General features: G+C 40.2%; 2 protein-coding genes across 4 annotated transcripts; one reads left to right on the plus strand and one right to left on the minus strand.

Moving 5' to 3' along the window:
- Positions 1-58: 58 nt before the first annotated feature.
- rabepk (Rab9 effector protein with kelch motifs) lies at positions 59-15266 on the plus strand. Of its 3 annotated transcripts, XM_073052602.1 has the most exons (9): positions 67-182; positions 556-671; positions 3066-3133; positions 7113-7264; positions 9481-9633; positions 11636-11797; positions 13526-13675; positions 13901-14056; positions 14759-15266. In XM_073052602.1, exons 3-9 carry the CDS (start codon positions 3081-3083, stop codon positions 15064-15066), a joined length of 1134 nt encoding a protein of 377 aa, XP_072908703.1. In that variant the 5' UTR covers positions 67-182; positions 556-671; positions 3066-3080; the 3' UTR covers positions 15067-15266. The 3 variants fall into 3 exon arrangements, with proteins under 3 accessions (XP_072908701.1, XP_072908703.1, XP_072908702.1); XM_073052600.1 differs by lacking the exon at positions 556-671 and having other exon boundaries at positions 59-182; XM_073052601.1 differs by lacking the exon at positions 67-182 and having other exon boundaries at positions 189-671.
- A 1959-nt stretch (positions 15267-17225) lies between these two features.
- On the minus strand, positions 17226-22766 carry hspa5 (heat shock protein 5). Its single transcript, XM_073052598.1, has 10 exons — positions 22666-22766; positions 21773-21924; positions 21455-21686; positions 20875-21009; positions 19896-20008; positions 19644-19798; positions 19328-19563; positions 18734-18971; positions 18479-18646; positions 17226-18091 (listed from the first exon to the last, which is right to left on the minus strand). Exons 2-10 carry the CDS (start codon positions 21883-21885, stop codon positions 17532-17534), a joined length of 1950 nt encoding a protein of 649 aa, XP_072908699.1. The 5' UTR covers positions 21886-21924; positions 22666-22766; the 3' UTR covers positions 17226-17531.
- Between the last annotated feature and the right edge of the window lie 2348 nt (positions 22767-25114).

The following is a 25114-nucleotide window of genomic DNA, read 5'->3' on the forward strand; positions in this document are numbered from 1 at the left end:
GGAGGCTGGCTTCCCCTTTTCCGGTTTCCTCGAATCAGCGCCGCTCTCTGATTGCCTCACGCGCCGGGCACCTCCTTCTCCATTGGTCACCGCGGGGAGGGGCGGGGGTGAAAGTTCAGGGGTTGCCGATCGTCACAGCAACGCCGGGACACGGAGAGGAGTTTGCATGGAGCGGTGACGGTGTAAGTACTGCATAATGGAGAGAGAGAAAAGAGAACAGATGTTGGAAATCTTGACCACCACACGCAAGATGCTGGAGATATATGGTGGGGAATAAACAGGTTTCGAAAGGAAGAGAGCAGAAAACAAAGAAAGGCGGGGAGAGGGGGGAGGTGGTCCTCTTACCCCTTTTCTTCCCCTCCCATGCTCTTATGACCTGCTCATCACCTCCCTCTGCTTTCCCACCTCCTTTTCTTTATTCCATGGTCTATTCTACTCTTCTATTGGATTCAGCCCTTTAGCTATTCCACCTACCCCCTCCCAGCTTTTCACAACATTCCCCCTCACCTGGGCTTACCTGACTTCCTGCTTACTTTTAAGCCAATTTTCTTCTAGTGCTCACATTTCACATGGTCTATTTCTGGTTCCTGTCTTGATCTTCGCCACAACCATTACAAGTCAGCTTTTTGTGGATGGAACTCCTGGACTCTATATAAATTCTCCATCGTTAGGTAAGTTGTTCTTCCATCTGTATCAGAACTAGCCATTCCTGCATTCACTCAGTTATGATTTCAGACTCTGCTTTTCTCTCTTCATTACTATAACCAGTCCTGCCATCAGCAACACCTAACACAGACAAAGAAGAATAATCATTCTCCAACTGCGCCATTAGTACTATTAATGATACCCATCACTCTCCAAATGATCCGCTGGGCACATAAACACAGTCTTGTGATCAGCAACTCCTTATGCAGACAAAGAAGCATAATCACTCACTAGTGTCTCCCTTAACCAATTTGTCCTAGACCCCCTCTATCATAGATAATTCCTTTGTCTCATCCATTCTTCTATCTTGTTCTCCAAAACTTAGAATTTGCTTTCTTTTATGTCTCCCAGTTCTGCCAAGGATCTCTGATCTGAAACTTTTAACACAGCTGCTTAGCCTACTGAAAGTTTCCAGCATTTTATGTTTCTGTTTCAGATTTCCAATAACTATAATTTATTTATTTTTCTTTTGAAGGAGAGGAGTTGCATTATTCCCTTGATCCGGTATTCATTGAGGGATCACCACAGAGAGGGAGTAGAGAGGAATGATTTTGATCGGGCATGGGGACGATGCTTCCACTGATATGGAAGAGGAAATAAGTGGCATTACACCAGATAAACTGTACAGAACTTGGTGTGATTAGGGCTACAAGATAGAATACACTCCACCCACCTCTTGGAGTTTTCAGTAGGACCATATGATTTAGCAACAGAATTAGGCCACTGCACTATTGAGTCTGCTCTGCATTCAATCAAGGCTTATTACTCTTTCTTAACGCAATTCTCCTGCCTTCTTCACGTAACCTTTAATGCCCTAACTAATCAAGAACCTATCAACTCTGGTTTAAATAGCTTGGCCTCCACAGCCATCTGTGACAATGAATTCCATAGATTCATCACCCTTGGACTAAAGAAATTCCTCCTCATCTCTGTTCTGAAGTACAGCTATCTGCTACAACCAGATTCAAAGTACATTTATTATCAAAGAATGTGTATAGAATACGACTCTGAGATGCGTCCTCCTGCAGACAGCTATATAAAAAAGCATTGTGGAACCTGCTCAAGAAAACACCAATGCACGAAAAAAAGAACAAATTGTGCAAATGGCAAAAAGTGAGTAAACAACACATAGAATATGAAACATCAAACCAGTAGTATTCAGCTTAGTTCAGTTCAGTACCATTCTACTAGCCCATACAGGCCACAAAGCCATTCTTCACCAAAACAGCCCAGTCCGCATCGACCGTCCCATCAACCCGCTCAGAGACAGCTTAAAAAAAAGAGGAACCAGAAACCAGGAGCACATGCGAAATGTACCTCAAAGCCTCCCAAAATGAGTCCATGGATCCCAAGACTCCTGCACTTTCCTCTAAAAGCAGCTAGCAAGAGGGAGAGGAAAATCGGTCAAACATAAGCAGACGGCGCTGAACACCCACCTGTCCTTCGCTCTCGTCCTCATTGACTTTACCCTTACTCAACAACTCAATTGGAGAGGAGCAATGGAGTCAGTCATGGGCTCCTGCTCTGTCTTCAGGCTTCCAGGCCACCAGGCCACACACACTCCACTCCAAACCTCATCAAACTCCCTCAGAGACAGCAAAGAACCAGATCACACAATCAGCCCAAAAAAACACACTATCAAAATGTAAATTATAGGTTCCAATCACACACAGCTTAGTAGTAGAATCATATTTGAAAGAACAAGAAGTAAAGTAAGTTGTTTCGTGAACTGTCTGCAGGACGTCGCTGTTGGTCATGTCCACTGGCGCTATCTTGACCACCCAGTGGCTACTCACCACCCAAATTCACTTTCTAAAATGATTTTCTAAAGTGATGGGTTTCTGTTCTAAAGGGGAATCTATTTATGCTGAGGCAGTGTCCTTGGGTCCTAGGCTCTCCTCCCACTACTGGAAACATCCTACGTCTCTGAGGTGATCCCTCAATAATTATCAAGGGATCATGCAGCCCCTCAACTTCAAATGTGTATTCTATCCAGTACTCACTTTTTCTCCATTACTAATACTAAGGTTGATATCTAGATGTTAGCACATTGGTATTTATGGGAGGTGGTTGAATGCAAATTGTTGTACATTTCCTACATTTCAATTCCAAAATAATCATTGGCTTAGAAGAACTTTTGAGGTTATGAAATGTGCAACAGAAGTGCACTTTTTAATGTTAGTGTGATTTTGTTTTAAAGTACAAACTATTGTAATAACACAGAAATTTGGATCTCCAGTATGCTACATGATAGATGAATTTCAGTTTCACGTTTTAATCAATTTGGGAATTAATTATGAGACATTTTAAACATGGAACACAAAAGGGTAATTGCTTACTGACTGCCCATTTTATTCCAGCTTTCTCAAGTGGTTATGGGATTGTTGCCTGTCTTGGAGCCAGAGGAAATTCCCCAAGCAGCAATATGGTAGGATCTCAATGCATTTTTATAATTTGACTATAAGTGATCAGATTATGATTTATTGGCTCTGTGATCTGAATCATTTCAATGACAGTAGGTTCTGGTTAATCAGGACAGCTGCTTATTTGGGACAACTCTTTGAAAATAAAAAGTAATAAAGTAATTGAGAAAATAGCCGGGGTTCCTTTTGTTTACTTGGGAAACTATGCTGCTGAATTGAGACAGGAGACTCTTGTCACACAGCTTCTAACGAGCATCAGTCATGTGAACTTATGTGGCCGTTGAACACTACACTATGTTTAGAGTGAACAGTTTTTAATTATGTCATTTGCATGTCTTTGTGTTCTAAAAGCAATAGCATTTTGGCACTAATGGCAAGAAATAAGCAGTAAGGCAACTGAGAATTGTTTTGCTCACTGTGGTTTCAAGCATTCAGGATTAGAGGTGGCCAGGAATGAAAAGGAAACATTTCCAAGTTAGGAACGATGAAGAATTTGAAGATATGCATAATCACCTTGAATGCTATAAGGAAAATGAAGATTTGGATGGTGCAGTCGGTAAAAGCATTGTATGAAGGTTATCCATTATCTGCATGAGGTGTCTGCACTAATTTTGTTCATTTACAATCAATCAATAGAACACTGCAGTCCGTTGTATCTGATGATGACAGTGAAGCCTGTGCAGGAGAGTTTTTGAAGTGGAAAAGCCATTGCACTGGGACTGATCCACTCTCTCAACCTGGGAAATCCCGGTCCAGTGATACAAGTAGCCATCACAAACTGGAGTCTTTCATGGCTGCAGAGGATAATCATGGCTTATTTTGTGCCTTTTCATGCTCTTTCCTCTCTATGAAGCGTTGCAGAACCGACTTCTTGGCTGTTGGATCTCATTGTTGATCTTAGCTGCCCAGTCTGCCAGAGCTGACTTCACAAGCTAAGCAAGCATGTCCCTAACTCATCGGGTTACGAGGCCTGCTGCGTACTGTCACCTGGTTTAGCTGATCAAAGCGGTATGGCCTTCAAGTGGGTGTGGCTGCTGTCGCATACAAACAGCAACTTTTAGCCACAGGTGAGAGTTGAGTGTTTGATGGGAACCCAAGGTGAGTGAGCTGGACCAGAATGGATAGAACAAGCCCATCCAGCAGTGGTGCTACCCTTCCCTGGACACCCCATACATAGCAATGTACACTGCATGAATTCTTCTGTTGGTAGCTATTAGGAACTGATGACCAGTTTTGTAGTACTGTAATATCATTGGTAATGTTCTAATTTGTTCTGTATTTTATTTAAATACATGCATCGTTATTCAGTCTTTTTTTAAGTATTTCCTTGAAACTTTGACTAATTGGGGCAGCCACTTAAATGGGCCAAAAAGAACTGGTTCTGATGTGTCTCAATTAACCAGAAACCACTGAGTACCTAATCAATCTGTTAAGGTTCAAGTTTATTGTCATTCAACAGTACACATGTACATAAACAAAAAAAACATTCGTCAGGAATCAAGGTGCAAAACAGTATGTATATTACATACAGCGCATAAAATAATAGCAGATAAAAAGTATTTCTCTGTTCTCTATGTACGTTTTAGAATGATATTTAAGTATTACAGTTCTAATTTGTAACAAAATATTTCCAAGAAAACTACTGTAAGGTTATACAAATAAAAAGAATGAATTGATTGGTTTCCCTTTTCTCTAGAAAAGAGGCTGAGGAATATAGAAAAGATAATAGAAGATCTTGATAGGGAAACTAGAGAGAGAATGCTTATATAGAAGAAGGAAAAAAAAACGTCCAGGTAAACTGTGCAGAACTTAGTCTAACAAGGGTAACAAAATAAATTCCATTCTGCCTACCCCGCTATTAGTTTTTAGTACTCAGTCTGTTTTCTTCCTTGAATCTTCACTTTGCATAGGTCCACAATTCCACAAATTCAAGTCGCCTTCTAATACCTCACCAAAGTGCCTATTATTAATGCTCCAGTCTTAAAGGTAAACAAAATGTTCTACCAGAGAGTCTGCTGTAGCCAAGAACAATTCATTTTTTAATGTGGAATCCATCCATACTTCTGATTCCACAGATTCTGTAAGTTATCAAAAATTATATGGTCATTTGAAGTCTGATTTCTCCATGCCAACCAAGTTACCTTCTTGAGCTAGTCCCATTTGCTTGTGTTTGACCCAGACACCTTTTTTATCCATGAACCTGTCCCAAATATTGTTATTGTAATTGTCTCTGTCACAGCTCGTTTCATGTACCCACTACCCTCTGTCTGAAAAGTATTGTGACTGCCTTGTATATGCTTCTTGCAATTATACACCTCTCTAGGCTACCTCAGAGCCTCATACATGACAGAGGAAAAATGGCCCAGCTTATATACTCTCTCCTTTATAATTCAAGCCCTTTGGTTCTTGTATCATCCTTAGTGAATCTTTTCTGCACCATTTCCAGCTTAATGATATAATTTCTATAGTTAAGTGGCTAAAATTGTACACAGCATTCCAAATGAGGTCTCACCAATGACTTATACAGTGGTAACATGATGTCCTGATGTTCTTGATGGAAGAAGGCTAGCGAGTCAAAATCCTTCTTCACCATCCTGACTACCTAGGTCAGCACTTTCAGGGAACTATGTACTTGTATCCTGAGGTCATAAAACTCTTGACTTCTGAAAACCATTAGATTTCAGTAGGAAAAGTTTGATCTTTGTTATGAAGAATACTATTGATCAATTTGCTGATCATTGGTTTGAATAGATCAAATTTACATCTTTGTGGTATTGGCAAATCTGCTGCATACTATCATAACGTAAGAGATGAGCTTTATTTGTCACATGCTTTGAAACATTGAGAGATACAATGAAATACGTCGTTTGCTTCAATGACCAGTACAGTGCAAGGATGTGCTGGGGGCAGCCCACAAGTATCACTGTTCGTTCGGCGCTGACGTAGCATAGCTACAGCTTACTAACCTTAACACCTCCGTCTTTGGAATGTGGAAGGAAAACTGAGCACCCAGAGTAAACCCAAGGCGTCACGAGGTGAATATACAGACTTCTTCCAGACAGCAGTGGGAATTGAACCTGGGTCTCTGACACTGTAAAACATTATGCTAAGTGCTATGCTACTGTGCTGCCCCATTTCAAAGTATACACATGCTTAGTTCTGTCAATTGAGCTACTTAAAGTGGATAGAAAGTAAAATAAAAGCAATTTAGTAGAGAAGGCACAGGAAAGGTTTCAGATGCTGGAATGGAGCAACACACAAAAAGTGCTGGAGGAACTCAGAGATCAGTCAGTATCTATGGAGGGAAATGAACAGTTGATGTTTTGGGACAGGAAATTTCCAACCTGATGGCATCAACAATAATTTCTCTAATTTCTGGTAACCACTCTCATCTGTACCCACCCTGCTTCTTTGTTTTCCCTTATCCCTCTTTCCCCTATTCCCCTTCTCTTCACCACCCCTGCCCATCACCCATACTTTCCTCCCTCCTTCCACAGTCTGCTGCCCTCCTCTATCCAGTTGCTTCTTTAGCTCCTTACGCCTTCCACCTATCGTCTCCCTGCTTCTCACATCATTCCCACTTCTTCCCCCAACTACCCCGCCTGGATTCACTTGCCACCCATCAGCTTATACTCCTCCTGCCTCCACCACCTCTTCCTTTCCATTCTCAATGAAGAACCTTGGCCTGAAAAATCAACTGCTCATTTCCCTCCGTAGATGCTGCCTGACATGCTGAGATCCCCTAGCATTTTTGTGTGTTAATCTAGAAGAGAAAATACTTGGTGCACTAAATTTAACAATATATCAAAAAATAATCTTTAAAAGTTATAAGGTAGAATATTGATAGCCACCCTTTAGAATAAATAAGATGATTGCCCTGAGGATCCTTAAAAAAACTAACTTTGATTTAGAGAAAATGAATTAAAATTCTTAGATGATTGTGCAGTAATGTTTGAATTCTTCTTCGCACCCTTTTTTATATAGGTATGCTGTTGTACCCAGTGGAGAGAGACCAGGTGTTCGTGTTGGTCACACACTCACATATATTCCGGATACCCCTGGGAAAGGGAAGATTGTTATAACTGGAGGAGCAAACCCAAATGGAAGTTTTTCTGATGCCCATATCTTAGAACTGGGTAACAACACATTTTTAATTATTTCATTGACAAATTGAAATATTCAGTATCTTTGTTTTTATTAAAATGCAATCCCACTTGGTAAAGTGGCCACAGGAGTGGAACCCAGTGTGGTCTTATGCTACTGAAGCCTATGCACTTCAAGGTTCAACATGTGCATTCAAATATGCTCTTCTGCACACCACGTGGTTATCTGACTTACTGTTGCCTTCCTGTCAGCGTGAACAAGTCTGGCCACCCTCCTCTGACTTGTCACATTTACAAAGCATTTTCGACCACAGAACTGCCACTCACTGGAAGTTGTTTTGTTTTTTGTTTTACTGTAAACTCTAGAGACTGTTGTGCATGAAAATCCTAGGGTATCAGCAGTTTCTGAGATACTCAAATCACTCCATCTGGCACCAACAATCTTACCACAGTAAAAGATATTTAAATCAGAATCTCTTCCCCATTCTGATGTTTGGTCTGAACAACTTACTTACTGCCTGCTACGCCACTGGCATTTAGGGCAGCAATGAAGGTCCTCCATCTCTGTCCTAGGCCAATTTTGGTCTTGGCAGTGTTCATGGCTTCCCTCATCGTGCTAGTAGCTTCCTCTCAGTCTTCACTACTGTTAGCCATGCAAGTTTTGGGTGGAGGACCCGGTAAACCCTTGCACATAAGTATAGAAGGATTCTTCATTGTTGTTCGACGGGTCAAGTTTGTTAGCCTTGAGCTGAACCCCTGAACTGGAGGACCAGTGTACCACTCTAAAGGCTGATTTATACATGTGTGTCGCATCTATGCTGTAGGTACCGCGCACTCTATGCCATAGGGTGACGCGCACCTCCCCAAAAAAGTAACTCACGTGTTGCGGCGACGCAGACAGCAACAACTGTGATTGGTTCGCTCTGTAGCATCGCATTTCCTCCTACGCATTTCCGGTTGCTTCTTCTCCGCCATCTCTGTACACCGATGTGAAATAGATGAACCAAATTGCCAAATTTACCTGCCGACATGCAAAAATGTTTGAAATGCATTTCCTCGTTCATGTCTCTCACAAAGAAACTCAACACAGTGGCATAGAAACCCCAACGCCAACTAGCGTTTTGGCGCACCCCAATGCATGCTCGCTGTGGCGAAAAACCTACACAGAAGTGAAAATCAGGGCTACGGCACAGCCCGTATGCACAACTATAAATCAGCCTTTAGTCTGGCATATTTGGCATAAAACCCTGACTCCAGCCAACTTAGCTGTCTGGATTATTGAGGCACACAAGCCTCCAACACGACAAGATTGTGGTCAACAACTGAGCCTTTTGACCATGTCTGTATGCTTTATGCATTGAGTTACTGGTACAAAATTGGCTAATTAGATATTTACATTAACAAGCCTGTGTACCTAATAAAGTTGCCACCAGGTGTACAGTGCTTTACTCTGAAGTCAAATGCAGTCTTGCCTTTCTTTGTCATGAGTGAGTCTCTCGTGTGTACTCAGCAGTGAGTCTGGAAGTCACAAGAGTAGAATTGTGGATTATGTATTTGACATTGATATTAGCTACTGTAATCTGTAGATGAAGAGCATATATATAATAATGATGGTTGTATACTATAATAATGATATGTGATATGTCTAAGTAATCTTAAATAACAAATATTAGCCACTAAGCTTATCATTGAAGGATTAAAAATGAAAATCAAACATACTTAGACTAGTGCAAATTGGCAAGTTCCTTAAAACGTTCAACTAAAGTTTCTTGATGAAACCTTAAATTGTGTAAAATTGTGTATCTCTGAAATCTTTGTACTGACATCAATGGGTGCATTTCTGTAATGTGGAATGTTTCTAACCTTTTCCAAAATGAATGCATTTATTGTAGATCCTTCATGCTCAGTGTTTCTCTAATTTATATAAAATATAAACCTAATTTATTTAATATTTATTTTAATAAGTTCTCTTTCATCTCCCAACTCAGTAAGTTACCCTTGATTTTATTTTTTTCTAAGTAACTTTTTACTGATTGAGATCCGATAATGTAGTTCTGGTGTCATCTGCTCTTAAGTCTTGTGTTCTTGGAGTTTGCTTGAAACCTTATTGAGCAATCTCTGCCTCTAGTTCGTAAACTCAATATGGTAATTAATTATGGGAATGGAATTAATTTCCCTTTAAGATTATTTATATTTGCTGGTTTGCATCCGTTATTATATAGTATTCAATTTTGTTCCGTGTAAAACAGATGGACATGAATGGAATGTACCTGACTGGAAGGGGTTACTGCCGCGTTATGAACATGCCAGCTTTGTTCCTGTGACCGTGCCTGCTGGCTTGTGGCTATTTGGTGGTGCAGACGAATGTGGAAACAAGAACTGTATCCAAGTTTTGAATTTCGGTAAAATTATTTAAGAGCTTTGATCTGTTGCCATTGGTCACCGAGAAATAACTGAAGCTTGATAAGTTTAAAGGCTTAATGGTTAGCTTTAGTTGTTACAAGTACATCAAAATATTTAAGCATACAGTAAATTGTGTCATTTTTGAATTAACAACCACTACATCCTAAAGATGTACTGGGGGCAGCCTGCAAGTTTCACCAAGCTTTCAGCAACAACATAGCATCCCCACAACTTACTGACCCTAACCAGTATATCTTGTGGGAGGAAACTGGAGCACCTTGGAGGAAACCCACAAGGTCACGGGGAGAACATACAAACTACTTACTGACAGGAGTGGAAATTGAACCCTGATCTTCCGATAGCTGAAGCCGTAAAGCGTTGTGCTAACCACAATGATACTGTGCCATCCTTTGTTGTAATGTCTAACTTCCTATTTGATTAACACACTAATTAATAGGCCAGAATTGGCTATCAAAGAAACAGTGAATTTATTGCTGGTATTAGTTAATTTTCGGTGAGATGACTCTCCCAGATTTAGAACTCACAAGAAATTAATGGTTAATTTGCATTGCTGTCTCACCAGTCTTGCACAAATATGGTCAGTATCAATCAACCAAGTGTTTCAAGATATTACTGCTAAAAATAATTAAACAATGCAAAAATTTGGGAGTACTAAAGACCTTTTAATAATGATATTCCTGCATTGCCTCCCAAACCAACTAAAGAAAGGAAGAAAACATGGCATTTAGTTGCAGGTAATAAATTGTTCAAGGTAGTTTTCCATGTTTACTTTTTATTCTCTTTGTATTTATTTCAATCCATTCCGTGTTTCCATGCTAATCTAAAACAAGAGAAAGTCTGCAGATGCTGGAAATCCAAGCAACACACACAAAGTGCTGGAGGAACTCAGCAGGTCAGGCAAAATCTATAGAAAATAGTACATTTGATGTTTTGCGCAGAACCCTTCGGCAGGACTGGAAGAAAAAAGCTGAGGAGTAGATTTTAAAGGTGGGGGGAGGAGAGAGAGAAACACAAGGTGATAGATGAAACCTGAAGGGGGAGGGATTTATCCCATCACTTGCTTCATTGTTCCTCTGCCCCAAAAGCCCATGGTTAAACTGCTGTCATTTACCAAGGTCCCAAGTGTTCTGTTTATCTCACATCAGCTTCTAACATTTTACAATACAGGATCATTTTATACGGGAAATGTGGAAGGAATTCAAATAGGGTACTCTGAAAGGGGAGGTGGCAATGTAGAGATTTGTCTGTACCATAGAAGGTGTAAGGTGCTCCTTCACTTAGGCCTGCAGGTCACCCTTGGAAATGTATAGCACCTACTTAGCACCCCCACCTGTCACTTGTCTTGAAAAGACACTGCCCTGAAGAAGGCAATAGCACACCACTTCTGTAGGAAAAAATTGCCCAGACAATCATGGTCATAGACCATGTTCACCCATGTTGTACAACGCAGCACATAATAATTATGATGACTCTGTAAAGAGCTGTGCTCCAGCAAGATCGCAACCATTGTTTTGTAACTCCTTAAATTTTTATTTAGGATAAATTTGTTTGTTATGACAGAGCAAATAATGTACTAAAGGAATTCAACAGGTCAGGCTGCACCTATGGAGAGGAATGAATTGCTCAACTTTTGGCCCGAGGTCCTTCATCAGGACTGGAAAGGATGGGGGAAGAAGCCAAAATGAAATGGTGGGGGGAGGAGAAAGCAGTGTAAGATTGTAGGTGATATGTGAAACCAAGTGAGTGGAATGGTTTTGAATGCTTATTCCTCTTCATAGACGCTGCCTGACTTGCTGAGTTCCTCCAGCATTTTGTTTGTTGCTCTGGATTTCCAGCATCTACAGAATCTCTTGTGTATAAAATGTGCTAAAGCTAAATAATTTGCAGAAAATTTTACCAGAAGAATTACTAGAATAGAGTGCCAATTTGTTATTGGTCAAATAACAAATAATATGACTGTTATTCTGTTGTTTAAACCAGAAACTGGAGAGTGGAGAAATCCAGCAGTAAATGGAACACCACCGACACCAAGAACGTGCCACAGTTCCACTGCAGCTATTGGAGATTGCCTCTATGTTTTTGGTGGAGGAGACAAGGGAGCAGAGCCTGTACAAGATACGCAACTCCATGCTTTTGATAAAGGTAGAAGTAAACAGATTCCCAAGTATAAGATTGTAAGTAGTGTGATCACTCAAGTGAAAGTGATGTTCTCCTAGTGGGTTGTCTATTGGTGGATCTTCAGATGGCTATAGCGGCTGATCCAGGATCCACATCTCCAGACCTCACAATCCTGCTCCCTTTTGCACTTAATCCAGGATGTTGGGGTGCATTCCCTTGATGAAGAATGCTTGTGCGTGTCTTTGTTCAACTTGAGGAAACTGATGTATGAGAAGCCACTACATGGTCTTTAAAAAGTCAGATGAGTCAGGATCCAGTATTACAGAATGCAAGACAACAACAAAAATTTATCTAAGAGAAAATCAAACTAAAAGCTGAAATTACCAGAAATCTGAAATAATAAAACATTTATGTATCATATGAAAAGGAAATTATCAAACCTAAGGCACTTTTCAAAATGTCAGTGATCACAAAAGAGATGTAGCTCATGGGAAGCAAACAAGTATTAAATCAAGAAGCATGTTGTACAATGATACCATGCTGCTTGAAGGTTGCACAACTTAGTGGCTTTTTAAGATAGTGGGTTCAGAGGGGTGTGCACCTTGGTTTGGTTGGAAGTATAAGAGAGGTACATTGCACAGAAATTCAGTGTCACTAGAATAGAGGATGCAAGCTGAGATGGAGCTGGATAAGATTGTGGAGGTACAGTGTAACAAGGCTAAGGATGAAGGTTTTGAATTCAAAAATAATGCTTAAAATACTTAGCAGGTAGGTCAGAATCTGTAGAAAGAGAAACAGCAGGAAGGATCGGTGTGTAACTTTACAAGTTATTTACAATGTTTTAAATAGTAACACTCACTTTCAATGAATTATCCTGTAAATGAAGCAATTGTTGTTTCCTAAAGAAACACAATGGATAACTTCTCTACAGGGTTTTATAAATTATATATGTTCTCACTTCTTTCAATGAGCACTCCTTCAATAATATTGAGTGTCGTATCATAATATCAGATCTTGTTCCTATATTCTTCTAGGCTGATTTCCTGTACTGAGCTCCTGGCCTCTAACAAGCCTTCCTTTTTGTGCTTTTAGTTAGGGGTGTGGTGCCTGGATTTGCAGTGTCCCATTCAGTCTCTTAATCAGCACAGTATAGCTCTGAACTCTCATTGTTATCCTCAAAAAGCCTCCTATGGTTTGGAGTAAAACATACAAAATGATGAAGGGTCTTGGCTTGAAACATGAACTGTTTCTTCATTTCCACTGCTACTTGACCTGCTGAATTCCTCCAGCATTTTGTGTGTGTTACTTTGAATTTCCAGCATCTGCAGAATCTCTTGTGTTTATCCAATTTCTTATTGCTGTACATTCATAAATTGATTTCTACTCTTGCTCAGTTTTATCACAGTCATGTAGAATTGAATTTGCACGAATAAGAATTTTATTCTCTCCTTGGCATTTTCTATAACTGCTAAATTCAACTGAATAATGCTCATTTCACCAAAATGCTCTTCCTGTCTCTCCCATTGCATGTCAATTCATTCCCCAAATAAGTCCAGATCTGACCCACCTTTTATTGCATCCCAATTTTCTCTTGAATTCTAAATCAACTGCACTTTTCATATTTTTAATGTCAGGTGAAATCCACACCATTAAGTATTCACTGCTTTTTTCATTATTAAATTACTCTTCTTAACATAGCTTCCTCCCAGTAAAAATCTAATGTACATTTTCCTGTTCCCTGCGTATTTTCAGCCACACTTAGCTGGTCACAGAAATCAACAGAAGGAGAACCGCCAGCCCCAAGGCATGGCCATGTGATGGTCAGTGTAGGCAGCAAGTTATTCATTCACGGAGGATTGGCAGGAGACAAGTTCTTTAATGATATGTATACCATTGACACAGGTAGGTCCTGCACATGGTAATTTAAAATGTGATAAATTTGTGATTTTAGATATTTACAATAAACACAACAGGAATTTGTAATCAGTTTGAAGGAAAATAAAGTACAGCCTTATTTAATGCCATATGGTGCTTGTTTTATAGTTAAATATGAAAATAAATTAATGCTACCTTTAAAATGCATTAAATATATTAAAGATGTTTTGACAACATCTTTATGATACACAGCTGCAGTTAATATGGAATGGAAGAAAGTTAAAATGAAGGGTGATATCCCAGGTGGTCGTGCAGCTCATTCTGCAGTTTCCCATGGAAAATATATTTTTATTTTCGGTGGTTTGGATGCCACAGGAGCACTGAATACCATGTACAAGTATCATATCGGTAAGTACTAGCCCTCTGCATTACTGGATCCTGTTATTAGGATCAACACACACAAAAGACTAGAGAAACTCAGCAAGTCAGGCAGCATAAATGGTTGGGAGTAGACAGTTTACGTTTCTGGCTGAGACCCTTCAATCATTGAGATGTCCATTTGAAAACAATCCCATAAAAGGCAAGATGCAATAACTTTGCTTTGATTGGTTATAATAAACTGCTTTATTCAGTAAAATTGTAAGGACACAACTTCTTGGATAATATAACTTTTTGGTAGAGAATCTCTACTTGTGTGGTTTTAACAGTTGTGTTTTCTCCACTGATCTGCATACTGTTTAAAAAATGGGCCTTTTATGTTCATGGTATCAACCAGCAAGGTGAATTGGATATCCCAGTTGTGTTGTAAGATCAGGAGTTAGCAGTAGAGATATTTAGAAGCATACTCGTGTCACCGCTTATTTTTGGTTACTAAGTATGTTTAAAAGGGATGCTTATTTAAATGAGTGGGCACTACTTGTATAGAAACAAGCCAACATTTTCCTTTTTGCAGTGGGCAACTTCCTAACCATCACCATTGCTTCAAATCTAATTAGTATAAAGTTCATTCAGTATAAATTTATTAATTAGTAAATCTTCAAGACAGTTGAAAGAAAAAGTGCAACTGAACTGGTGTGTTGCCTGAATCCGTATCAATTTCTCTTTCCTCAGAAACACAATGCTGGACCTTGTTAGAGTTTGAGTCACCTCTGCCTGCAAAAAGGTTGGATCATGCCATGTGTGTTATACCCTGGAAAACGAGGAAAACTGAAACACCTACTCCTAGACCAGATGATAAACAAGCTGAAGAGAACAAGGAAAGTGTGAGACCAAGTGATAATGACACGCACCCTACCCCTGTGAACTGGTCAACAGTTCAGACAGACAACATTGTGCATCTGTGCTTGATATTTGGTGGTATGGACACTCAAGGTGAAATTTACAATGACTGCTTTGTGACTCTTATCAAAGCCAGCTAACAGCATATTGGTCAGTTCAACTTATTGCATCCTGCTCCTCTACATCAGTGGTTCTCAATGTGGGCCATTTCCATATTGGATTTTGTAGGGGCCACAAGTAAAAGAACAAGAAACTGGGGGCTACGAGCTTTTGAATGGGCCATGATCAGTTTACTATTTTGATGAAATTACTAAAAATAAATAAATGTGACTTAATTGAAGTTGTACAAGATGTTGGTGAGGCTTAACTTGGCATATGGTGCAGTTTTGGTCACTGAACTACAGGAAAGATGTAAATAAGAGTACAGAATATTTACAGGATGTTGCTGGGACTGGAGGACCTGTGTTATCAGTTTGAACTTAATCCTTGGAATGTAGAAGACAGATTTGACAGCAGTATACAAAATTGAGGGGTATAGATAGGGTAAATGCAAGCAGGCATTTTCCACAGATTGGTGAGACTACAACATGGGTTAAGGGTGAAAGGCAAAATATTTAAGGGGAACACAACTCAGCACATGTAATGGATGCAACTTCGATTTCAACATTTAAAAGGAGCTTTGATAGGTACACAAATGGGAGTATGTTGGGCTATGGTTTGGGTGCTGATGAGACTAGGCAAAATTAGATTGTTTGGCATGAACTGGATGGGTCTAAGGGCCTGTTTGTGCTGTAGTTTTCTGACTTAATTGGAACCCTGAAAAAATTAATATGAATGTATGCTAGATGGTGCAAATGTGACAGCAGAACAGTGGTGTGTGTGGCACATCAATTGTTAGAGCTGCTACCACTTCAGCTCACAAATCTGTTCAAACCTTGGCGGGCAGGCCACTGGGCCCTGCTCCACATCTAACTACAGACTGGCCTTGCAGCAGATAACCCCACCCAATCAGTGAGAACCAGCCTTCTGCTGCATTGTGTCTCTTTAATTGTGCCATGCATGTGGAAGTTTCTTTTTAAATACACCATTCTTCTTTACATGACTGTTGGGAGATGGGTAACTAATCAGCCATAATTTGGTCATTAGCAGAATAGGTTCCGATTTATAAAAATCTATGCTTTTCCAATTATGCTGGTCTAGAAATTCACAGGCTCTCAAAAAGATGTCTGAAGGCACAACTCTAACCCAGTGTTCTTTCAGAAACCAGCACTTTTTGTCCAACATTTTGTCAATGACCTAGTGTGCTATCTATGCTCACTTACCCATTGTAATCTTAATTGAAGAAAATCTGACTGCCCATTTTAAGAGTAACCATTAAAGCAGCAAATTGGCATTTAGACAATTGATACTACAGACAGAAAGGTAGCTTAACTGAGTCACAGAAATATGCCAATTAACTAAGCTACCCTTTATGAATCCCTTTATAACCCCTAATTTACCAACTCCTAGAGTCTACCCTTCACCTACACTTCAACACCATCTAATCTTCTACCAGCACCTCTTTAGTACCAAGTACAAGTAACCATAATAAGCAAGCTCCACAGCAATAGCACCCTAAGTTAGGACTGAAATTTAGGTTGCTGGTTAAATATAGTAATTAAATCCCTAAATAATTTCAGTATGAAGTAGAAGTGAAAATCTCACAATATTCACTGATTTGTGCAAGTGGCTTAATCTGAAGCTTGAAAACATCTAGACTTCTGAAAAAAAATCAGATACTAGTTGTTTCTATGGAGTTTTGCTTAATTTGAAAATGGAAGGGCAATACTCAGATGAGGCTAAATCTCTTGCTGTGAATTTGATAACAGATGTACACACAACATACAAGCTTTCAGTATAGTTTAAAAATTGCATTCTAGGGGGGCATTCCAAAATACAGCTTTAAGTACTCCAGGTCTGATTGAAGATTGCTGTCTATTCAGAACATCAATTCAAGAATTCAACACTAGAGATTATTATTAATCCCTCCTAGGATCATGTTAGATTTACTATTAATTCTGTGTAACTACAAGGCTGGACTTGGTTTTAACTTGACCTGCACTAATTTTTCTGCAGTTCAATTTACTGACAAATCTTGTAGCAAGTGTAGTGTGTGCAACCCAGCTCATTCATAACACAGTTCAAGTTAGATCCTATAGTCAAACTGAAAATTTCTGTGCAGCATAGATAATGAACTTGTACCCAACAAAAGTAACCAATGCTGGTGGTCTATTCCAAATGTAAAGATGCTTGAGAAATATTAATATCAAACATAACATTTATTGGTCATAAGTAGAAAATGTCTTTCTACACTTACACAGACCAAACACGAGTTTTCAAATAAATAGAAAAAATGTGCATTTGGAGAACTGTATTTATAATCCTTGACACTTCTCCCAATCAAGTTCTCCCTCCAAATTAGGTGCTGAAACTGCAATGGAAGTTCTACACCATTTCAAATGTTCACACCACTCGTGAAAATTCTGCACATACATTCAAGAGTTAGTCCTTATAGATTTCCCAAACAGTAAAGTCCAAGTCCATTATTTACAAAATTAGGTCTTTATTATAATTCATCTTTCTCAGCCTCCTCCTCTTCTGGAGGGGCACCGCCTGCACTTCCATATAGCTTACTGACAATTGGCTGAACAATCTCTTCAAGCTCCTTCTTCTTGGCTTTGAAATCTTCTATGTCAGAATCTTGGTGACTTTCTAGCCATTCTATCTTCTCTTCCACTGCTTTCTCTATGGTCTCTTTATCTTCTGAGGACAGCTTGCCACCAAGTTTTTCCTTATCACCAATCTGGTTCTTCAGAGAGTAAGCATAGCTCTCTAGGTCATTCCTGGCATCGATACGCTCTTTAAGTTTTAAATCTTCTTCTGCAAATTTCTCTGCATCATTCACCATCCTCTCGATTTCTTCAGGGGTCAGGCGGTTCTGGTCATTTGTAATAGTGATCTTATTTTTATTGCCAGTGCCTTTGTCTTCAGCTGTAACACGCAGGATTCCATTGACATCGATCTCAAATGTGACTTCAATCTGAGGGACACCACGTGGGGCTGGAGGAATACCAGTCAGGTCAAAGGTACCAAGCAGATGGTTGTCTTTGGTCAGTGGACGTTCACCTACAAAAGAGTAATACATCAAGCTGTGTTCCACAAATTTTTCAGATCAATTTAGATTCTGATAAATGAAGCAGTTATCGGGGGTGGGTAGGGCTCAAAACTGAAGACAAAGTCCATTAGTACTATTCCCCCACACTGAATCCTGCCCCTTTGGAATAGCCCACACTCACATTAGCTTTGTTCAGCTTCACTTGCCTTTCTTGGAATCTTCTATCATTCATCTTATTGGAAGTAGGAGAAGGGCCAGGTATTGTTATCTGTGCAAGGGTGAACTGCAAAGGAGTTTGGGATAAGGGTGTGTGTTTTTTGTATGCCCGAGTAAAGGGGCTTCTAAGTCAGGGGTGTTGGTGAGGATGCTCAGTGTTAATAGGAGTGTACAAAACTCACCTTCATACACCTTGATGGTAACAGTGGGCTGGTTGTCAGAGGCAGTTGAGAAAATCTGAGACTTTTTGGTTGGAACCACTGTGTTACGAGGGATCAGTTTAGTCATGACTCCACCAACAGTTTCAATACCAAGAGTCAAGGGGCAGACATCAAGGAGAACAATGTCACCTAATTTAGAAACAAAAGTGTTAGGAAGCAACGTATCTACTTCTAATGGAATCTCATTTGCAGAAAGATGTAGCATTCTTCACTCACCAGTATCTTCCTCTCCAGACAGAACACCAGCCTGAACTGCTGCCCCATATGCTACAGCTTCATCGGGGTTGATTCCTCGAGATGGCTCTTTGCCATTGAAAAATTCTTTCACCAATTGCTGGATTTTTGGAATGCGTGTAGAACCACCAACAAGGACAATTTCATCAATTTCTGATTTTTTCAAATCAGCATCCTCCATCACCTTCTGCACAGGTTTCATAGTTGATCGGAAGAGATCCTGTTGGCAAAAAACAGGGGTTTGCTTTGACTAATTCCTTGCATTAAAACATCACAATAATACTGTTTAAATGAAAACCAGCACAATTATGTATCCAAAATTATGCATCCAGAATAGTTTGTCATTAAACTCAAATTTTACAGGTAAAATCAGAAAAAAATGAGCATCAAATTCAGAGTTAAAACAGCATGCAAATTGAGTGCTACAGCTTGGGAAAATTGGGTAATTTTAATATTCTAACATTAAATTCTTCAACCCATCAAAGCAAGTTTTATTATTATAAAATCAATGCAGCATTTTAATTTGGAAACTAAATTATTAAACTGAATAAATACAAGTCCAATTAGACCACCCACCATGTTCAGTTCTTCAAACTTTGCTCTGGTCAGTGTTTCAGAGAAATCTTCTCCCTCAAAGAAAGATTCAATTTCAATCCTGGCCTGGTGTTGGGCAGACAAAGCACGCTTGGCCTTTTCTACTTCACGACGAAGCTTTTGTACAGCTCTGTTATCCTTACGAACATCTTTTCCAGTTTTCTTTTTGTACAGCTTAATGAAATGGTCCATCACACGTTGATCAAAATCTTCACCACCTGTGGAAGAGAGGAGAAGGTTGAGAATTTTCACAACAAACAAAATTCAAACAACATCATTTCCATACATCTTGTCTTACCTAAATGAGTATCTCCATTAGTGGCAACCACTTCAAAAACTCCATTGTCAATTGTGAGCAGAGACACATCAAAAGTACCACCACCAAGGTCAAAGACCAGAATATTCTTTTCACCTTCTCGTTTGTCTAAACCATAGGCAATTGCTGCAGCAGTCCTAAATATAGATGGAAGGAAAGCAATTGAAACTTATATAATCCAGACTCTTCTGGTATATTCAGCATCTACACAAAAAACTTAAGGAATGTACTCACGGTTCATTGATGATCCGCATAACATTCAAGCCAGCAATTGTACCAGCATCTTTTGTAGCCTGTCTCTGAGCATCATTGAAATAAGCAGGCACTGTTACTACAGCATGGGTAACCTGCAAAAACAAAGGCAATGAAGGATTTTAGCAAATGAGATGGAAATGGGTGGGCATCTAAAACCTGAAACTCAGTACCAACATTATAAAGCCTAGCTCAAGTTCAAACTTGCTAAGTGGCCTCAACTGGGCTTCCCCCGAGATCCTAAAGATATGGAGTTAGTAGGCCAATTGCCCCTTGAGTGGCAGAATCTGTGGGGCGTCAATGGAACAAAGTGTAGGATATGTGTAAATGAAACAAACACATGGGGAGGGAGGGGGACAGCCAATTTCCACATGATCTCTTATCTTTTGGAAGACAAAACACTGCTGTCAATGCAAGATTTAAAATTGTGATCTGACAGCTCCAGGTACTTTGAACTGTTGAATCATTGTCAATTACTAATTAATGCTGACAAGTAAAAGCAATAAGACTTGTAGGATCTGTCACTTTCAAGTATTAAAAACTAGTAAGATTTATACATCTGCTGGACAAGACAAGGGGTCACAGGACACATCAACCAGTTACATTCATTGGTTGCCCTGGTTTCTAATGCCAGGTCTTCAATGAACAAACACAAAGATAAGAGAATGAAGCATTCTTTTTCCAGAAGCAGCAACATTGCTTTAATTGAACAGAACATACTGAAGGCATTTCAGCCAATATCAACCAGATCTGGTGTAGTCTGTCAGTTCTGGATTTGCATTTATAGTTACTCAGCTACTTCTACTTACACCTTAGTAGTTATTAGACATTCAATGAGGCCTGTAATCCCACTAACCCCAATGCAATGATTTGCTTTAGTTTACGAGAAAATAACAGCTCAAGAACTCATTACGTGTTCTTGCCATTTAAAATGGGAGAAAACATTAGAAGTTCTTAATACCTCATGGCCAAGATATGCTTCAGCAGTTTCTTTCATCTTGGATAGCACCATAGCAGAGATCTCCTCTGGAGCAAAGGTTTTGACCTGATTTGTAATATCAAGTTGAACATAGGGTTTGTTCTTCCTCTCAATCACCTGGATATGAAAGTTTAGAGGCAAACTTAATTTTACATGTCAATTTATCAGTTGATACTCACAAGCAACTTAAATGACTTATCTGCATGATTCAACAGTGAATGACTGGGGGACGGGGACGGGTGGGGATGATGCACCATCAGAACATGCCTATTGCTTTTGAGACCCTCAAGGCCTCAAATCCTCCAGAGAGCCTACAGTAAAATAGGATTCTCCCTGCAGTGAAAACTTTAACCATGAGGAAAGGACTAAAACTTTTGGTAAGTGCTTCTATACTAAGAAAAGGTGAACAAAGCTGGAGGGCCATTGGAGAACCAAGTAAAACCCGTTTGTCCAATGGCCCATCATTCAGTTAATTACAATTGCTAACAGCCACATACTGCTGCAAATCTGGCAATTTAATCTAAAAATCATTTATAATCACAATACAGCTACATAATTGTACCTTAAATGGAAGATATTTGATATCTTGCTGTACTGCTGCATCACTCCACGTGCGCCCAATCAGGCGTTTTGCATCAAACACAGTATTCTCAGGGTTTGAAGTCAGCTGGTTCTTTGCAGCATCACCTATCAGACGTTCTCCTTCTTGGGTAAAGGCCACGTAAGAGGGAGTGATTCTGTTACCTTGGTCATTGGCAATGATTTCCACCCTTCCATTTTTGTAGACACCAACACTATGGAAGAAAGTAAGTGTTACCTCCTTTCCTTCACGTTTCCAAGCTATGTAACATTGGATAGCACTAGAGATCTTAAAGCTTACCAGGAATAAGTGGTACCAAGATCAATTCCAACCACGGTGCCCACATTTTCTTTCTTTTCCGCTTCCTCAGCGAAGACACTGCTGACAAGCAGTAGCAGCAAATATTCTTTCATTTTGAATAAATTTTACTACTCTGATGTAGTGTGAAGAATCTATCAACAAAAGGGGAAAGCAAAGTTTACCCACAATTTCCAAATGAAGCTTCTATAAAGGTAATGAAATAAAATTGCTACAAATCTGTATAAATAGCCAATATACCAGATGGCTCTGGCGATCATGATAGTTACACTAGTCTGATCCAAATAACCTAGTGCGCCTAAATCTGGAGACGCCTAATAACCCAGATCAGTGGTTTGGAAAACTGGCCGGGTACCGGTGAACTGATGGATATGATATTTACACCAGACTATCATCACTTTTGAGTGAAACGATGCTCCCTATGCAACCAGAACCAGACATCTCAATCTTGCAGAGGTCCCAACCCTGAACAAAAGCTCCACGGTGCTGCAGCGGACCTACTGCTCCGGAAGCCATTTTACGAGACCACGTTCGGCGCCACACACTCGCTCCCGCTTCCCAGCGCAATGGCGGCCCCACTCCTCACAGCCCACCCCACGGAGGATCGTGGGGAAACGGAACGGTGAGAACCGAGAGTCACCATCGGCCCTGGCTGAACCTAAAGTCCGAGCATTTCCCCCTACGAAAGCCGCATGATCGCCCCACGAACAATTAACAAGGCTCCGCTCGGATCTGCAGCAGAAGCCGGGGATGTGGGCAAAATTACGTCGGCACAGGCCGCGGAGCAACAGCACTGTACCAAATCCTCAGGGACTCGGTCCAGAAAAGGGACAAATGACCATTCTACCCACGGGATTCAACCCGAATATACTCACAATTATGACCAGCCGCAACCAAACCACCGCACTCTCGATCTACCAGTACCGAGTACCCGCTCCGGCCTTTATATAGAGTACTGACTTCCTCGTCGTGGAGCGCTGCCATTGGTCGACTGTCCTTGCGTTGGAGGCTGTTGATTGGCTATAGGTCCCACGCTGGCCACTCCGGAGGCTGACACGTACGGACTTTCGGGAGACTCGTCAGGGAGGTCCTCAGGAGCCCGCCTACTCCCCGTCGCTCCGACTCTGATTGGCCAAACTTTAAACAGACCCGGTCCAGTGGGAAATGAATTTGCTGCCCTACGCCTGAGATCATTGGATCTATCTGCTGTCGATCTGTAGAGACGTCAGGTCGGTTCCCTCAGAAGTCGCCTTGCTGAATGGGGATTTTCATGCGTATTTCGTCATGAGCCCGTCTCCCCACCCGCTTCTGGAATGTTCACCTTTTGTGTAGTAAAATATTGTCAGTTTCAGTCACAAAGTCAACCTTTGGGGTATACTGAGCTTAGAAAGTTTGTGAGATGTCAAATGTTAGTGAAAATACTTTCCTAAAGGTGTATAAAATGGAATTAATCGTTAGTCCCTGAGAGTAACAGGCATTAATAGTGGGAAATAAATGGCAGAATAAACAAGCCCCTAAAAACATACCCAAAATAATAACAGACGATCATTGGGATTAAATCACTTTTATTAATGTGACATAGGTGCCAATTAAAGGGGATAGAGGCAGACAAGTCCTCTGGACCTGCTGTCTTGTATTCCAGGAAGCAGCAGACAAAATGGGCTCCTTGGTGTAATCTTCCAAAATTCCCTGGATTCTGGAGAAGTCATGGAGGACTGTTAAGCAACAGATATATTGAGACTATGCACAAAATGTAGGGAGATGTATAGATGATAACTGTAGGCCAGTTAGCTAAAAGATTTTGGGGGAAATATCTGATGTGTACCGTCAAGGAGGTAACATCAGAACATCGCCAGACAATGAAGCAGAACAATGAAACAACAAGCAATCTGCTGGATGAGCTCAGTGGGTCAAGCATAATCTGGGGGAAAAAAAAGAAATTATCAATATTTTGAGCTGAAACCCTGCACTGCCTCAGAACTGACCTGCAGTCTCTTGTGTCTCCAAGAAATTTCAAGCTCAACTGTTTAAGTTTTTACTTATTATTCAGTTGTACACTCAGTGGCCACTTTATTAGCTACAGGGGTAGAACCCGGTGTAATCTTCTGCTGCTGTAGCCCATCCACTTCAAGGTTTGATGTGTTTTGTATTCGAGAGATGCTTTTCTGCACACCACTGTTGTGTACTTATTTGAATTATTCTTGTCAGGTTGAACCGGTCTGACCGTTCTCCTCTGACTTCTCTCATTAACAAGGCATTTTTGCCCACAGAACTGCCACTCACTAGATGTTTTGTTTCATTTTTTTGCACCATTCTCTGTAAACTCTGGAGACTGTCATGTGTGAAAATCCCAGGAGATCAGCAGTTTCTAAGATACTCAAACCATCTCGTCTGGCACCAACAACCATTCCACGGTCAAAGTAATTTAGATCACATTTCTTCCCCATTCTGATGTTTGGTCTGAATAACAGCTGAAACTCTTGAACATATCTGCATGCTTTTATACATTGAGTTGACTCAATTTATACTTGATTGGCTGATTAAATATTTGCATTAATGGAGAGGTGTACCTAATAAACTGGCCACTGAGTGTATATAATCTGCTTTGACTTGGATGAAAAGATCTACTGCACCAGTGAAATGGGCTGATGATCTAAAACAAGTTGGCAGGTTTTGAGGACTTGATGAGCCTACTAGAGTATATATGGAAGCAAATGGGAGATTATTTTAGTAACCTCTGTAAACTTGTGCTCACTAAAGTTCTGCTGCATACCTGGACCCTGTACTCTTTCATTCATTTATTACCAATTTTCTGTTGATCTATTTTGACTCACAATGTTTAATTTTTTAAATCCAGTCCCTTTACACATCCTCGAGCTCAATTACTTAATTACCTTAATTATAAGCACAAGGAACAGCAGGAGTAGGCCAATCGTCCATCTGAGCTTTTCTGCCAGAATGCAAGATCATGTCTAATCTGTTTCAAATACTGTATTTCAATCATACCTGTTAATTTACTTAAATCCATCAAAGTCAATTTTATTTCCAGCTACAAACAAGAGAAAGTCTGCAGATGCTGGAAATCCAAGCAACATACACAAAATGCTGGAGGAACTCAGCAGGCCAGGCAGCATCTATGGAAAAGAGTACAGTTGGTGTCTTGGGCTGAGATCCTTTGTTTGTTTCCAGCTGATGATTAATGCTCCAAAGTCCTCCAAAGTTCACTGCCTTTTCAATATCATTCTCTGTTACTGAGTCTGTAACTCTTTGTTGGACTCTAAGAATGTTAGCCAGAGGAACTCTCAGAATTCTGGATTTCAATGA

Source organism: Hemitrygon akajei, chromosome 7, assembly GCF_048418815.1.
Source record: "Hemitrygon akajei chromosome 7, sHemAka1.3, whole genome shotgun sequence".
Lineage (NCBI taxonomy): Eukaryota > Metazoa > Chordata > Chondrichthyes > Myliobatiformes > Dasyatidae > Hemitrygon > Hemitrygon akajei.

What these genes read in the sequence shown, in the direction of transcription:
- rabepk (XM_073052600.1), top strand. Translation starts at nt 3,081, where the DNA reads ATGGGATTGTTGCCTGTCTTGGAGCCAGAGGAAATTCCCCAAGCAGCA. An exon ending in TGCCCATATCTTAGAACTGG is followed by an intron (nt 7,265 to 9,480) that starts GTAACAACACAT and finishes CGTGTAAAACAG; the next exon opens with ATGGACATGAATGGAATGTA. An exon ending in ACTCCATGCTTTTGATAAAG is followed by an intron (nt 11,798 to 13,525) that starts GTAGAAGTAAAC and finishes GCGTATTTTCAG; the next exon opens with CCACACTTAGCTGGTCACAG.
- hspa5 (XM_073052598.1), bottom strand. Translation starts at nt 21,885, where the DNA reads ATGAAAGAATATTTGCTGCTACTGCTTGTCAGCAGTGTCTTCGCTGAG. An exon ending in AGTTTGAAGAACTGAACATG is followed by an intron (nt 18,972 to 19,327) that starts GTGGGTGGTCTA and finishes TTTTGCCAACAG; the next exon opens with GATCTCTTCCGATCAACTAT. An exon ending in TACCATCAAGGTGTATGAAG is followed by an intron (nt 18,092 to 18,478) that starts GTGAGTTTTGTA and finishes ACTCTTTTGTAG; the next exon opens with GTGAACGTCCACTGACCAAA.